We start from the raw sequence: 17100 nt of genomic DNA, 5'->3' as shown, positions 1-17100 counted from the left end.
CAGGACATTGCCATGTGGGGTAACTGGAGCAGGCACAGCAAGTGCAAGTCACCCATTAGAAGATGTCAATAGTTTGCTCTTCATGGTGCACTATGTGCATGTGGACAAATACTGCATTTAAAATATAACCCTAGGACTCTCAATGAAATCCTTACGTTAATAGAATTGCTTGTTTCATGGAAGCCTGGAATGGTTTGGGTTGGAAGGGACCTTGAAGATACTCTAGTTCCAACCCCCCTGCCATGGGCAGGGACACCTTCCACTATCCCAGGTTTCTCCAAGCCCTGTCCAACCTGGCCTTGAACACTTCCAGGGATGAGGCAGCCACAGCTTCTCTAGGCAACCTGTGCCAGTGTCTCACCACCCTCACAGAATGTAATTTCTTCCCAATATCTCATCCAAGTCATCTCTCTGTCACTTTTAAGCCATTTCCCACATGTCCTCTCAGCACAGGCTATTGGAAAAAGTCCCTCTCCAACTCTGTTGTAGGCACTGGGAAGTGCTCTAAAATCTCCCTGGAGACTTCTCCAAGCTGAACAGCCCCAACTCTCTCAGCCTGTCTCCACAGGGGAGGTGCTCCAGCCCTTTAAGCATCTTCATGGCCTCCTCTGGACTCACTCCAACAGGTCCACACCATTCCTATTTTGGGTGCCCCAGAGCTGGATGCAGCACTCCAGGAGGGGTCTCAGTGAAGCTTCCCAGTGAGACAGTGTCTGGTTTGTGCAGCAGCTTTGGTGCTTAGTCATGTGAAAGCTCTCTGATTTCATACTTGAAGCCTACAACTTACACACATTTTTGTAACCATAATACTTGGCACTCTTGCTGGGTATCTGAACCGTGGTCTTGCAGAGAGTTAAGGTTAAAAAAAAAAAAATTAAAAAAAAAAAAAAAGTGGAGCACAAGGAACTGATGGTCCCAAAAATTGCCGGAAAACAAAACTCCTTCCCTCACCTGCCAGACATGTGAATCCAACTAACCTTTCCATCAATCAGCCTAGGAGTTTTCTGAAGGGAAAGACTCTATTGTAACACTTTGAGAGAGTTTTTACATACCTGTGATATGAAATTCATATGAGGTGTATGATTGACCACTAGGCACTAGACTGCTGGCTGTACCCTACTGAATGGGACTTTGAACTAACTTACCCTCTCTTCCTCATCTTCAGACCTGGACAACAAATACCAGGTCTGAAAGGACACGAGTTTCCCTTATGGAAATTCTTCTTCTCAAGAAGATTGATTTAATTTTAGGCTTCCTGTTTACAGCCCAGAAAGGCAAGTAGAGAAGGAAATGAAGAAGTGATACTTGGAAACAAACTCTGAACCCAAAAGCAGGGTTTGCTTTAAAACATTGTCTACTTCAACTGCTTTACTGGGAATGCAGAAGGTGAACAGAGATGAGAGGACACAGCAGGGATTGAACTGAGCAACAACTCTTATAAGGTACAGGAGTGATTTAAGGAATTAGTACTCAAATCTTCAGAGGCCCCCCTGAAAATCCAATGACCTGACACGGAAGGTCTCAGCCTTCAGGAGCTCCGCAGGGACAGATGTCTGAGGTGGTATCCACCTATTAAAGTGGGGGACTCAGCACAAGGGATCTAATCCAGCTAAGCCGAGGCAGGTCAGGGAGCTCAGGGACCTGCAGGCACAGCGAGGCAGGAGGGAGAACACGCCTGCAGGAGGCACAGCTGGTGTCCAACAGCAACCAAGCCCCTCCATCTGTGCCTGGCGGGAACAGCAGCTCCGATGTGTGGCTACCTGTGACCCGCAGGGAGCTGATCAACCAGGAAGGTGGTGTAACCTTGGAAGGTTTCAGGGAAGGTTTAGGTTGGATATTGGGAAAAGGTTCTTCACCCAGAGGGCAGTTGGGCACTGGAACAGCCTCCTCAGGGAAATGGTCACAGCACCAAGGCTGACAGAGTCCAAAAAGCGTTTGGATGATACTCTGAGGCACAGGGTGTGACTCTTGGGCATGGTGCTGTGCAGGGCTAAGGGTTGGACTCGATCCTTGTGGGTCCCTTCTAACTCAGCATGTTCTGAGTTTCTGTGATTATTGCTAGGCAGGAACTACAAGGGGGATGAAACTGGAAGAGGAGACTGGGTTGACAGTCAGACTTGATGATCTTAAAGATCTTTTCCAATCTTAATGAGTCTATGACTAGAGCCCAGCTCAGCTACCGACTGCCAGCAGCCAGCCCAGTGTGGAGGATTTCGAGCTGCCATCACCATACTTCTGCAAGGACAAGAAATTGGGAATGGCTTGCCTTATGGAGCACTACCCAGTGACATGTAACTCCATTATCTTTCCCTTTCCTTCCTCTGTGTAAATCCATTTGTTGGAATTGCTTGCAAGCAGGTGGGGAAGTGCTGTCCATTAGGCACCCAACTGGTTTAATCCAATCTCCCATATTCTTATGACTGTCTTTGGGTATTACCTGAATGAGAACCCCTGGGGATTGAAACTGGGCCCTGTTACTGCCAAGCAGCAGGAAGGCAGGAGGTTTACATTAGATTAGCATTTAATCTGAACGGTTGTCAACATAAGAATCTGTTTCTTTCAGTCATATCTTCTGAACATATGCAAGGCATACACGTCATTTAAAACTGACAAGGAGACATACAAAGCTCATTTATTTTACAGCACCAACACTGAGACCTAAAAAAAGAAAAGTACAAAAATAATCTTACCCTGCACTTAAGTCTTCCATTCTTTTAACTTTAAAAAATACACTCATTTTCTTAACAAAAGTACAACTCTGACAATCAAATAAAATAATGAGATTTTCAAAATATAAAAATAGTCTGCTCCATTTTATCTACAGCTTTCTCTTTTCTTTTGGCAGTTCCCACTGCTGATACCATATGCAAAGTGAGGACTGAGCACATCTCAGTGATATAAAGATCACACTGTCTCTCTGGAGAAGAGGAAAACAGTTTACAATCAACTAAGTTTACCTAGTCTGAATTCAGATTGGGTGTTGTGCAGTTTTGGGGCAATTGCACAACTGATCTAGAAATAATACCTTAAGCCACATTCAAATGATTCCATTCAACCCCAGCCAGCAATTTCTGCAACCCTTTTATCACTGGGCTAAGTATTCAGCTTACATAAACTGACACAGACCCACTGCCTTGTAGCTACAGATTTATAGCAGCTGAAAACATAACCCATTAAAAAACATTAACAGACTTTATTGGGACTTCTGATTGTTTTTAAAGCAGACTATTCAGAAACACACAAATTTAACAGAATAAATCAAACGCCCAAAACTGTTCTCTGTGATGTTTTGAAGCTATGTGATATTGCTACATAACTTAGCTCATAACTTACCTACATAACTTACTTCAAAGTGCAGTAAACATGCTATTTCGAATTCCATCAGACTCAAAATTGTAAACAGGCTTATGGTTTTTATTGCTTTAAACATATATGCCCCAGGCATACAAATCTTCATTTGTCAAAAAAACGAAACAAGAAAAAAAAAAAAACAAACAGCCTGAGATGTCAATTCAACAGAAATCTTAAATGTAGTTAACTCTTACCCACACACACTCAAAATATATCCTTAGAAGCTCACTCCTGATCAAGCATTTTGCTGAATTACAACAGCTCACACGGCTGAGACTTCACACTTGCTTGACAAGGTTTCAGTACTAAACTTAAAGAGACACTCTGTGGCTGCCCTGATTTTATTTCACAGTGTCCTTCAGTAAAAGCTTTCCCAGTTTCCAGTCCCAGCACTGTGAGTCACCTCCCAGATGTCCCTGAGCAAACCTGTGGTCACAGCCTCCAGGTCCTCCCAAACAGTGGAGAGCCAGTCCTCCAAAGGCACTTCTGGTGCAACACAAAGGCACCCTCTCACAGAGTCATGTGGTGAAGGCAGTGAGCTGAAAGTCACCTCTTGTCTTGTATTGTGCTAATTTCTTTGAGGTGAACAAGCCTTTAACTCCTAAATTCCTCACTGTCCCTTCCAGATTTGGATACATCTTCAGGGTCCAGTCATTTTAGCTTAAGCTTGGAGCCAGTCTCTGCAGGTCTCTGCACTGACCACAGAAGCCCAGAAAGAACAGGTCTGAACTTCAGTGCTCCAGAAGGTACCTGAGGTTAGGTGTGTCTTTCATCTGACAAAATGTGTTCAGCAGTGTGAATCCACAGTAGAAATGAGGTTTCAGTTAATGTATCTAAGGCAGGATAACATCCCTGACTGAAAAAATCACCATTTAAAAGGCAGGTGTAGCCTCATTATTATAAAATATGTGCAAGTTGAGAGTAACAGCTATGCCAAGGTTTCTAGTGAGGCAGGGAGCCTACACCATGTGAGAAATGGGTACCATGATTATTTAAAGGCCAAAATTTACAGAAATTTGAATGATAATTTTCTGAATGATAATGTTTGGAAGGGACTACTGATTTTGCATATCCTGAGGGGAGATGTTGATTTTGAAAATGTTCTCATTCTCTGAGAGAAATCAGTTTACAGGTTTCAGAAGCAAGAAACATTAGTAACAGGAATTGTAAGGTTCTGTTTCATATAAAATCTACGAAGTCAAATTACCTCAAAATCTCTCTCAGAAAAAACTCTGTGAGAAAATCCTCAAAACATGTCTGCATCAGTGATTTGCTTAATTTCAAAACAAAATAAATCCTAACTTTATATAATATACTTCAGTATTCCCAAGTGCTTCCCAAACACACCTCTAAGGGTGAAATATATTGTGAGTTAATATTTGGGTGGTGCATCAGGAATTGGACTCAATGACCCTTGTGAGTCCTTTTCAATTCAAGACATTCTATAATTCTATGGTCACATTTACACTTTTTTTTCCCCTTGACCTACAAATCCATAGAATCTCCTGTGCAATGAGATCACAGCTTTCCATTAATCATTGAAAAACAAACAAAAGGCCCTCAAGCCTTCAATAGCTTGCTTTCCTGAACATGTGTAGCGTCCTTTTTGGCACAGTGCATGGAGTTAGGTGTGTGTTTGCACAGTGGTGTCGTCTCTTGATTTCATTATTACATCAGAATCACCCTTTATCCCTTTTGATAAAATGTGAGCAGAGAAACGACCTAGAAAAAAAACTCTCATGGGGTTTGTTGGTGGGATGTGAGTCCGTATTTGGAAAGTCACTGTGTTCAGAGCTTTCAGACCGAGGTGTCCTTTTTGTGGTCATCCAAGTTCTCTGTGCTTTGATGGCTCCTCCTGTTAAAAGCAGAACAAATGACACATGAACACACTTCTGCCTGTCGCTGCTAACTAACCGAGCTCAGTTTGGCAATCTCAAACAGCTGACAATCTCTAGCAAGGTGTGGTTGTTATGGACAGTGGTTGAGGCTCCTAAACAAAGGGACCAGTCCCATTTTTGGGTTGTTTACCCTGTACCCTCCAGTCTGCAGCTGCCACTGAAAAAAAGCAGCTGTTGTACAAGAGGCCTGTGGCATATTTGCCAACCCCATACAGGTATCTTAGATACCTTAGGGCATGAACTGTTCCCAGATACCCATGCTTAGGCCCTGGGATGGATCCCTTAGCATGGAAATCAGTTTCCAATTCCAGTAACTTGGCATAGTAAAAACAAGACAGAAATAACAGCATACTTTGATATTTAATCCATCAATCTGCTGTGATAGACTGTTATTAGGGATGACCTCAGTATAAAGGGGCATCATTTGACAGAGGTGGATACATTTGAGCTAAATAAGATTATCTTTGTAGAAGGGGTAAAGGGGAGGAAGGGAGAATGACAGGATGAGAAGGCAAACAATAGCTCAAAGCTGACCTCTCTTTTTCTCCCACAGTCTTTTCTGCCCACGCCACTAAATGGTTTGGATGTTTCTTATATGCCATAAACACCAAGAATGCAGTCAACAAACCCATTTCTTTTCTATATACAAGTACATTTTAACTATTCATATTTTCTCCAGAAGTTTAATCCACATAGAATATTCCTCATTTATGGCTTGAAACACTGGACCACAGTAGTGCTTTGTTAGCCACCCCAGAGAAGGAGTAAAATACAGCAGTTGGTATTTCTGATAAAAGGTCTTCTAAGCAGGTCATACAACACTCCAGAAATGAGATACTGGAGCACGTAATGGTACCATTCTGCTAATAATTTGACTAATAGAGTGGGGTTTTTTGTTTTGTTGTAAGGAATACAGAGATGTAGTTTGGCAATTAATCATTTTTTTGCCAGTATGACTGAGAGCTGCTGCAGGGATGTTGCTGCTGTTTGCTGCCAGTCCAAACCCACCTTAACTCTTCAAGTGCAAGCTTTGTTTCTTTCCGACTTTGTTCAGTGATTGGGTAGAAAAAGAGTATAAATAAACCCAGAAAGATGAGGATACCAGGGACCGCTCCAATGAGGATTTTCAGGGTGAGGATCACATCATCTGACTGTCTGCATATCCCTGGTTTGTATCCTGTAAACCTAAACAAATGGAAATAATTGGTGTGTGTATGCTCAAAGTCAAAAGGCAGTTCATCTGGTGGCTTCCTTCTCTCCCCCAGCACTCTTCAAGACCTTTTCTCCATTTTTCCTACGCCTCTCTTTTTTCCTTTTCCCCACTATATGTTTCAAATATTATTGTTCAAAACTCATTTTTGCCCTCAGCTTCAGATAACTCAATTACCTCTGTATTTTCTCAGCATTATTATTATTATTATTGTTATTATTATTATCCTATTTAAGTTAATTATTGCTGTTGAAACTGGACAAATTACCTGCATACTTTTAAAGCGAGAATAGTGGAATTCCACATCAGGAAATGCACTGATGCACAGGAAGTTCCACCTGAATATGAGGAAGAACTTCTTCACTGTGTGAGTGACCAAGCACTGGAACAGACTGCCCAGAGAGAGTGTGCAGTCTCCCTCACTGAAGATACTCCAGAACCACCTGGGCACGACCCTGTGCAATGTGCTCTGGGATGATCCTGCTTGAGCCAAGAGGCTGCACCACATGACCCACTGTGGTCCCTTCCAACCTGACCCATGCTGTGATTCTGTGGTTCTGTGAATTGTTCTGTGTTTCCTAATTAATATTCAGTGAAGTGTTTAAGCTCTGCTTTAAAAGTATGCAAGCAATTTGACCAATTTCAGCAGCAATAATTAACTTTAATTTAAACATACTCTCAAGCACTCTTCTCAAGATAGACAAATTTACTCAAGTGCTTAGAGTTAGGTACACACTTACACTTCATTGATTCAGGGCTTCCATGCAGTCCCACAACTGCTGATACACTCAAATTCCTATTCCCAATTTGTGGAATGAGTTTTTCCTCTGAACATGCACCTATGAAAGCAACAGCTCATTTGGCATCTCTCTGTCTTCTGTGTTCTCCCACAAACATCTGCCTTGGCAAAGTGCTGGGAGCTAACTGGAATGCAATTGAAAACAGGCTAATTGGGGAACAGCAAATTGTTTGAGTGTTTTAGCAATAAGCAGTTAAAATTCCTAAGCCCAAAATGTTGAGCCAAGCACTGACTGCAATTTAGCAATTTCAGCTGAAGGTCCCAAAGCAAAACATTCTGGTTACCAAAAGCTAATTTGGAGACAAGGGCTAGATAGTATTTCAGACAAGTTCCCTTCTAAGTGTTTATTGTGTTTACTGTAGCAGGGACAGGCACAGGCCAGTTCTGTCAGATCATGCACAAAGGCAGGGCAAGGGATGCCTGTCCACTTTCTCAACCTGTCTAGTCAGAACAGACAAGACAAAAGTAGAGAGAGAACATAAAGCATCTTCCAAACTGACATGGTGAAGGGCAGAGCTGTGAGAAAGACTGTTTCTGACTCTGAGCAGTGTCTAATTCCCTGAAACCATGCAGGAATTGGTGACCCTTATATGCCAAACAGGTCACAGGCACCCCTGAAAGCACTCCAGCCCATGTAAAGAGTTGTAAGCTTGTATAGATAGTCCAGTCCAGGTGCAGCAGGGAATGCACAAAGCAGCTGCATCACATCTGTGGGACCTTCATCTGCTGTGCTTTCATGTTTAGCTCTTTATTGATATAAGCCACTAAAATGTACAAAAGTAATTTGAAAAGAGGAAAATATAAAGGGAAGTCAAGTCTTTCTGAACTGAAACATGCCAGGGCAGGCAACTTAATGCTCATCAGTCTAGTCTAGATGGTAACAATCCTGTCTTTAGTGGTCAGCCATCTGGAGCTGCTGGCACTTCCAGGCTCAGGGCAGAAAGGCAATTAACTCCACAGGGTAAAGGTGGAGTAACATCAGAATGCTTTCAGAGTAGATCCACTAAGTGGAAACACGGTGCTACTTACTCCAGTCCTGCTGCAGAAATTCCTAAGCCAATTCCTGCTGACATCTTGGTAAAGAAAACATAAGAAGAATAGAAAATGGTTTCTTGTCCTTTTCCATGAGGATTCTGCAGGCGAAAGTTATCAACAACATCAGGCAGCATTGACCTAGAAGTGAGCAAAATAAAAGAAAAACTCAAGCCAGAATTTCTTTTCAAAGTCCAAACTTAATGAAATAGAGCACAGCCCTCTTTCATTTTTCAAGGTTGATTGATATAGTCAAGTACATGAAAGAATCCAGTTCAAAAAGTTCTACTACTGGAGAGGAGGGGAAAAAATTGTGTAAGTAAAGCATGACCACATATAACAATGTAAAAAACCACTGAAAAACTATCAAATACTTGCTGAGAGGTGACAGAATTTCTTAGTCTGACTGTCATTCCAAACAGAAGTTCAAAAAGCTCAAAAGAACAACAAAACCCCCATGTTTCTTAAGCTTTCAAGTGACTCTGAATCTCTGAATAGTTTCACTGTGAAATAACTCTTCTGACAAGCTAACATTTTCAGAAACCAATGAGCCCTATTCTCTCTACTTCAAAGAAACTGAATTTGGTAATGGGAATCAGAATGGAAGCTGCCCAAAAGTCAATTGGGAATTGACATTTTATTTCCAATATATGTCATGAATTACTGTTGGAAAACAGAGCTTCTCACCCACTGTGCAGAAAAGCTTATGAAGTCTGACAGTTTACTTCAAACTATGTATTCCATGATCTCTTAGAGTTTTCAGGGCATTGTACAAATGAGTAATGCAAAACAATGCTCACAGCAACAGTCTTGCTTTCTGGTTAATTTGACCTGAAAATAATTATTTAATCTGAAGAGGAAATGCCCCACCATGCTCATGCTTGAGTAGATTTTCCCTGCATATTTTCAGTTCTCAAGTGCAAAGGACCCTGAATTCTTTATTTCTTTTAATCATAACCTTGTGTTATTTGACCTCTAACAGAGGATTGCTCAAGCAGGGATACACAGAATCACAGAATGGTTTGGGTTGGAGGGGACCTTGAAGATACTCTAGTTCCAACCCCTGCCTTAGGCAGGGACATCTTCCACTAGCCCAGGTTGCTCAGAGTTCCATCCAACTTGGCCTTGAACACTTCCAGGGATGGGGCAGCCACAGCTTCTCTGGGCAGCCTGTGCCAGGGCCTCACCAAGCTCACAGTAAAGAATTTCTTTCTAATATTTGATCTAAACCTGCCTTCTTTCAGCTTAAAGCCATTCTCCCTTGTTCTATGACTACCCTTATAAAGAGAAAGGTTAGGCACAGTTTGCCTTATGCTTCCTCTGCTACATTCTTAATTACTCAGCATTAATTGATTTACCTAACTTCATAATTCCTGTTATCATAAGTTCTATAGCTACTTAGATTATTGATTCATCTACATATTCTTGTGTACAAAGAGTAGTTACAGTTACAGTAGATTTAATCTGTTAGCAACAGGGCAACCAAAGTCACACCATTGCAAATTAAAAAAGGAGAAAAGATTCTTGGAGGAAGTGACTCTTGCCAAATTCTGCCTCTTTCAGAGGCAAATTCCATGCAGTAGTGCATACATGTAGTGTAGAGATATATCCCTTCCCCACCTCAAATGTAAAATTCTCCTACCATGGCAACAGAAGAGATGCTGCAATGCTCAGACCAGAGACGAAAGCCACGAAGTAAGCCAGGATCAGGTTTGGAATGGTCACTAGCATAACTGCAAAAGGAATCATCCACTGAGGAAGAAGAAAAGCATTACATCCAAGTTACAGTATGCACTGCCCAGTGGGATACAGATTGTTCCCTTCAAAATGTGAAACTGTGTTACAAAACAGTTCATACACAGCACTGTCTGACACTTCAGCATTTCCAAAGGACCCTGAGCAAATGTGTACTTATCTATCCAGAGGAGTCAGAGAGAAGTAGGACAAGTCATGGTAGTGCTGTCTCTTACCAGTATTGGGGTTATAGGTGCACTAGCAAATTCAACAGTCCCAGGAGCCTATTAACCAGTCATGAGGCCAACTGACAGACCCTGGTCACAATCATACTCACAAACATCCACACTCTCCAAAAGACATGTGGCCATACAAGCATCTTTCGTGAAGAGCCCTAGAGTGGGTTGATTCCCAAACTGTGGCCAGGTAGGATCATAGAATCACAGAATATGCTGAGTTAGAAAGGACCCACAAGGATCATTGAGTTCAACTCTTAGACCCACACAGGACCACCCCCACTTGCCTGAGAGTATTGTCCAAATGCTTCTTGAACTCTGGCAGGCTTTGTGCTGTGACCACTTCCCTGGGGAACATGTTCCAGTGCTCAATCAACCCCTGGGTGAAGAACCTTTTTCCAGTACACAACCTAAACCTTCCCTGACACAACTTCAGGCCATTCCCTTGGGTCAGCACAGACAAGAGATCAGTGTTTGCCCCTCCTCTTCCCCTCATAAGGAAGCTGGGAAGGGACCTTGAAGGTCATCTAGTTCCAACACCCCTACCATGGGCAGGGACATCTTCCACATGACCAGGTTGCTCAAAGCCCCTTCCAACCTGGCCTTGAACACTTCCAGGGATGGGGCAGCCACAGCTTCTCTGGGCAACCTGTGCCAGGGCCTCACCACCTTCATAGTAAAGAATTTCCTCCTAATAACCAACCTAAATCTACCCTGCCAGTTTAAAGCCATTTCCCTTGTCCTATCACTCATGCCCTTGTCAAAAGGTCCTCTCCAGCTCTCTTTTACCCCTGTTAGGTAAACTGGAAGGTGCTACAAGGTCTCCCAAGAGCCTCCAGACTGAACAGCCCCAACTCTCTCAGCCTGTCTCCATAGCAAAGAGCATCTTCATGGGCTCCTCTGGACCCACTTCAACAGGTCCATGTCCTCCATGTGTTATGGGCCCCAGAGCCAGGTGCAGTGCTCCAGCTGGGGTCTCTTAAGAGCAGAGTAGAGGAACAGAATCCCCTCCCTTGACCTGCTGCCCACGTTGCTTTTGAAACACGTGGGCTCTTGAGCCATGGTTGGCTTTCAGGACTGCAGATGCACCTTGATGGTTCATGTTGAGCTTCTCATCAACAACACCCCGAAGTTCTTCTCCCCTCAGGGCTGCTCTCAATCCATTCTTTGCTCAATATGGATTTGTGCTTGCGTTTGACCCAACTCACAAGCAGGACCTTGCATTATCCATGAAACCTGATAATTCTTGGAAGATTGCTAATCAGCTTGGGCAATGATTTTTCTGCCAGTTTAGTAATAGAGATGATGAAATTCCAGTTTCTATTCTAGGCCAGTGGAACTGTGTAATTTACTATTAATGACAATGCCTTTAAACACCATCACACTGCATTTCAAGGGAAGCAGGAGGGCTTCAATGGTCATTTTAAACTGTAAATATACCATTTCATGGATCATCTTGAATCTTAAATGCAGAAGAATTTGCTTACACCTTCATTTCCCTCAAAACCAAACTAATTTGGGATGCTCAGGATTTTTTTTCTTGGCAGTACTCACAACCACAAGATTTCTTCAACTTCATCTTGAAGCAATGACCTTGCAGGATTGAAAATCCACTATTTTAAATGCTGATTGAATGCATGTGGCCCATCACATGCTCCATCTCCCACGCCTGTGCACCATGTGCACAGCAGCACATGCAGAACCCAGAACCAGGGGCTTATCTACAGGGCTCTTTAATGATGGGGGATTAGTTTAACATTAAGTGTTTCAATCCTCTATACGTGCAGCTTGGGAACCGAGGGTATGAGAAGAGCTTTCACAGAGAGTGATTCCCCTAAGCACTGCTATTTACAGTTCTGCATGATAAGTGATTCTGGGAGTCCCGGAGTCTAATCCATTATGTTTATGTTTTAAATGCATTTCCCATCTAGAGCATTTGCTCCCAACCTAAGGAGGAAGAAAATAACCTTTCCTGACTGCAAGTTCCCAGCACAGGCAGATAATCCCTGCATTAGCCCAGTGTTGTGGCAAAATCATTATTTCACCACAAGAGAGCACTCCAGCAATACAAGATTTTATGTTGTCTATAAGCAATTTTATGGCTGCCTTGTGCTCCACATGGGGCACCCACTCAGAAACCAAAGCACTTAAACAAAATTCTAGATCAATAATAATAATAATCATTGTAATTTCCCACTGAAAGAGAAGCACGACCTGCAGGACTGACGTTACAATGCCCCAAAGTCTTGCTCATGCAATGGCAGCGCAGTCATGGGGGCAGAATTCCTGCTGCAATAAACAGCTAACACACCTCCTTCTTTCTTATTTGTACAGCAATTACTCTGTCATCGGCACCTGCTTCCTTGTCACAGGGCTGCTGCCCTGCGAGTCATAAACGATGTCCTGTGGTTACCACGCGTCTTCCATCCACTCCCTGACAGCACTATGGAAGGAGACCCTGCTGGGATGCTAAAGGTGTTACTGGTCTGTGCAGCAGCACATTATGAAGGGCAAATCAGGAAAAGGTGCAGGTAGGGTGTGAGTGGGAAATGAGGATGGGAGAGTGGAAAACGGGCTGCAGCGCCAGGGATGTCTCCTCACTGCACATTGCTGATACATGGCAAACAAATGATTTTTTATGGTGGGAAGGTATTCTTATTTTTACTAAATCCTCCAAAAACTCAGAACCAAAAGGTATTATTGGCTAGGATGGAAGCTAGAGTTGTGAGAAAGAGCCATCTTCTGCCTTTAGACACCTTGCCAAAACCATGAACCAAGAAGATGCCACACTTCTTTAAAATTACTCTTGACAATTTCACCTCCAGTCACCAGCTGAGACTTTACCGGCTGTAAGTTCAGTGTTTGCCCCATGAGGGCAGAGCAGACACCTAAATGAACACAGCACATGGGAGCTGAAGCAAACAGAAGAGAATAATTTCTAGCCTGTGCACCAAGCTGATCGTGGGAAGAATGCTATAAAGGATCCTGCTTGGGTATGACCCCAAACTTCCAGAAGGTTTAGGCTTTTAACTTCTAGGAATTTTAGATGCTTAGTCGTTAGTCAGACTGTTGGTCATCTCTTGTGGAGGAATGAGTAAAAAAGGGAACAGTACCAGTGAAAGAAAGATAGGATTCTTGTTGCTTATTTACCTAGCCTGCCTTCTATCCTCTTTGAGGACTCTCTTCAACATAGAATCACCTTAACTGGAGCAGTGTGACTTTTTTTCAGGCAGCTGAGTTTCAAATGACATATTCACCCTGAAAGCTGAGTGAGGTTTTGAGAAAAAAAGCCCTTGTTTTCTGCCCTGTCTCCTTCCCTTCCAGTGTTACATTCCCCAGTGACAAATTAGGAGCCTTAAATGATGTGATTTTATTTCATTTCATAGTGGGAGGGTACAGATTAGCTGTACAGATCACACAAGGTGGTAGTGTACAAGGACCTTGTGATGCCTTGTCAGACACAAAATCCATCACTGAGCACACACTCAGTCCCCTGAGAAATGTCTACAAGGTGAATCAGAGAGGTGGCTTTTTTTCAATCCAGCCCCTACTTAGACCATAACAGTCAAGCAACTCAACTATAAAATTAAGTTAAACCATGTTTACAGAGGTGCTGACAGGCTTTTCCACTCATGTAAAACTAAATTTATAGAGCCAAGTTGGTTGAAGAAAGCATTTTTCATAGCCAAGTAGACAGAGGAGGAGATTTCCTAAGGAGGAAATCTGCATTCCCGGGTCTAGTCAATGGTCCAACACTGCTTCTGGCAGTTCTCTTTGCTCAAGTGGTAAGAAGAAATGAGGATGGGACTTGGATTCCAGATGCCTATTTCAAAACACATAACAATTCAGCATATTTGGAACTTGGGTTTTAAAGTTACTTCTGATTCTTTGGAAGGCATTCCAACACAACTTTTAATTCCAAAAATTATAACTGTTCAATTCTATTCAATAACTGTCACCAGGCCTAAATTTTTCAGCCTTGTTCAGACTTTGACATATAGCTTTAGGCTGTTTTTTTTCAAGTCCTCATGCTTTGTTGTGCACAAGGCCATTTTTCTTTCCTCTTTCATAAGTAATTGAAGGTAAACAGGGGGAAAATGGGGAGGAACAGGCCTGTACAATAACTCACCAAGGATGATGACAGAAAATTGCTGCTGTCTGCACTAAGTGAAAGACTTGAATAATCCATCAGTGACAAGGGCAGGCTCACTGAGCTGGCTTTGCAGAGCTGTGTCAAAGTTAAACTAGGCTTCTTTTCTCAGGTAGGTCACTTATTTCTTTATTTCACTAGTGACTGTCCCTCTCTGTTCAGAGGGATGTGGACACCTCTGGCTCCTCATGCTTCTAGAGGAGGGTGTGTGACTTCTGCTTCCTTCTCTGTGACTGAGCGGCACATGCAGACAACTCAGCACCACATACAAAGACAAAACAAGCCTTGTACAACAGGTAACTTGTCAGCCTGGGGCAACTCAGATCTGAATTTATAAAACCTCTTTGGGGTACACTTCAGAGAGCAGACAAATGAAGAGCTTGTGCAGATTCTTAAATAATCCGGGCCCTCCCTCCAGTGTCAATGCATTTCTCAAAAATTTCCCTTGGAAACTTGGAGTCTGTCGGAAATTTGGTATAATGATTTAAAACAAACTCTGAAACTGAGCAAATTTCATGTAGCTTGAGGTTATAAGCACTTGAAAGAGCTCCTGAAATTGCTCCAGTTGTCAAATGAAGTGAGGACAAGCAGATTTTTTTGCCCTCAAAGGATTTGCTTACCGAAATCCCACATGCTGCACATTTCTTGCCAAATCGCTGCAGAATCTTCTGCCAGAGGGGAACACTCACGGCTGCTGATACCTGCAAGTGACAAAAAACCATATCTGTACTGTGCCTACTGCCATTGTCTTCTTCAGCTGTCTCTTATCTCTGTTCTTGGAGACCATCACTTGCAGATCCTTGAGATATCCAACAGCCACCTTCTGCTCTCCAACATTTTGGTTTTAATGGTTTTGGAAAAGGTATGTCTTATAATGTGGGAAAGGATAAGTATCACCTAGGCAAGTGGAATTCTACCTCTGCATGTCAAGAAAAAGTTTCTGTAAAAGGATCTTTTTATCAAGCTGCCAATTGCTCCAGAGAAGAATCTTCATATCTCTGGATATTTAAAATATTTATCCTACTTAGCTCAGAAGAGTCATGTGTATGAATATGCAAATTAAAGTTGTTTAATTTTCAGCATATAAGAGAGGCGAGAGGAAAAGAGGAGGTAAAATTCCAGATCTCCTTTCTAGAAGAAGCTTTTGTCCTTTATGGGAGCAAAAAATGATTTACAGGCAAAAGCAACTAGGAATGAATTAAAAGCTCCAGAGCATTAATTTTTTATAAGTACAGGAGGGAACACCAGCTTTATTTCAAACAGACAATGCAAAAGATAGTGTAGCTTCTTAACAGCTCTGTTGAGACACAAAACTCTTCTTGTCTTCTGTTATTTAGTGCCAAAACCATGTGAGAACCAGTTAACATATGGGAGAGAAGTGCAACTCACCAAGATGGTCACCACCAAATACTGGAAGTGATTGCGAAGGCCAGAAGCTTGAGTGCAAAACAGGACAAAGTTGCTCTGCTCCAGCTGATGAATCAAAGATATTTAGTGACAACCAAAAGAGAAAGAAAAATTTAAAAAGACAAAAATGACATCACACTCCATACTAGTCAGAGGTAGTTGGCTGCTGATTTGTTAAATGTAGGATTTGGCAGTCTCAATCTTCCCTTGTTTGCAACAATTTAAAGAAGAAATAACTGTTCTGTTATCACTGGAATAACATGCCAATAATACTGGGGCAAGCAAGAGAAAAACCATGCACCTAATAGAGCATAAAAATGACCAAAACAGGAATGATTCTATGAAAGGATTCTGTCTCCAGGCTTTATTCCCTATGTTGCAATTGCCTTGTGTTGTCACAGCCACAGCTGCAGGCTACTGCCCTTTCTCTTCCATAGCAATGCCCTAAATCTTTCTCCAGAAGCCCTGACTCCAAAACAAGTAACTTTCAGCTGCAATTACACTCATGCCAACTTCCTGTGGTAAAGCAGCTGGCTTTGTATGCAACCTCAGCTATGGAGTGTAGCTTTGGGTCAGATATCTCCATAAGTCTGATTATTCATTGGCTGGGAGGATCTACCTGCGCTGTGCTCTGTGATAGGTGAAGCCACTGCCACCACGCTTTTGAAGATTTCAGGAGGATTCTGAACACCAGGATATGACTGAGGGGCAGCTCCAGCAATTCTGCAGAAGTGGAGTGACCATCTCCGAACTCCGCAGAGTCAGTGTCCCTCCCTCAAATAACAGCAGCAAGGGTTGCTCATGCTGGCTGAACTGGAGCAACACAACTTCCAGCTTCTGCCTCCCCTCACACCTTCCCTTCAGTCTGCACAACTAGTGAAATAAAGAGATATGGTCTGACAGAAGGTCTTTTCTTCTCTGGGTGTTGTCAGCAAGTAGCTGGCTGCCAGACACCAGATCTGTGCTGCATCCTTACCAACTGAATGGATGCTGGAAGGATCTGGACCATAAGGGAGCTTCCAAGGAACTTACTAATTCACCAGGACTGCTGGTGAGCACAGCACAGCTCTCTTACTGTGCCCTTGCCTTCTGTCCTGATACTCACTTGATAAAGGGCTTAAGGTGACTTAGAGTCCGTTCACCAAAATGTGATAGTTATTTGCTTTTCAAAATAAAGCCAACTTTAACTGCTACGTACAGGTTCACATTAAAATAATATATGAACTGAGGTGAACATAGCTAAAAACTCAAGCTTAAAATGTTGCTGCACTATGGGGAATGAG

The 17100-nt window shown here is 42.6% G+C and overlaps 1 protein-coding gene across 1 annotated transcript in view; it reads right to left on the bottom strand.

Annotated features, from left to right (window-relative positions):
• Window positions 1-2544: 2544 nt before the first annotated feature.
• Window positions 2545-17100, bottom strand: part of MFSD2B (MFSD2 lysolipid transporter B, sphingolipid) — a 33855-nt gene continuing 19299 nt past the window's right edge. Inside the window, exons 9-14 of the mRNA XM_050315732.1 lie at window positions 15800-15883; window positions 15031-15111; window positions 9933-10042; window positions 8288-8431; window positions 6258-6434; window positions 2545-5206 (exon numbers count right to left, since the gene is read on the bottom strand). Of these exons, the coding sequence (XP_050171689.1) occupies window positions 5149-5206; window positions 6258-6434; window positions 8288-8431; window positions 9933-10042; window positions 15031-15111; window positions 15800-15883 (654 nt within the window). The 3' untranslated portion in view covers window positions 2545-5148. The remainder of the gene's footprint in view (window positions 5207-6257; window positions 6435-8287; window positions 8432-9932; window positions 10043-15030; window positions 15112-15799; window positions 15884-17100) is intronic.

Source organism: Myiozetetes cayanensis, unplaced genomic scaffold (assembly GCF_022539395.1).
Source record: "Myiozetetes cayanensis isolate MyiCay16 unplaced genomic scaffold, myiCay2020 scf2-11, whole genome shotgun sequence".
Lineage (NCBI taxonomy): Eukaryota > Metazoa > Chordata > Aves > Passeriformes > Tyrannidae > Myiozetetes > Myiozetetes cayanensis.
The sequence above is the reverse complement of the archived record's forward strand: the minus strand, read 5'-3'. Positions and strand labels throughout refer to the sequence as shown.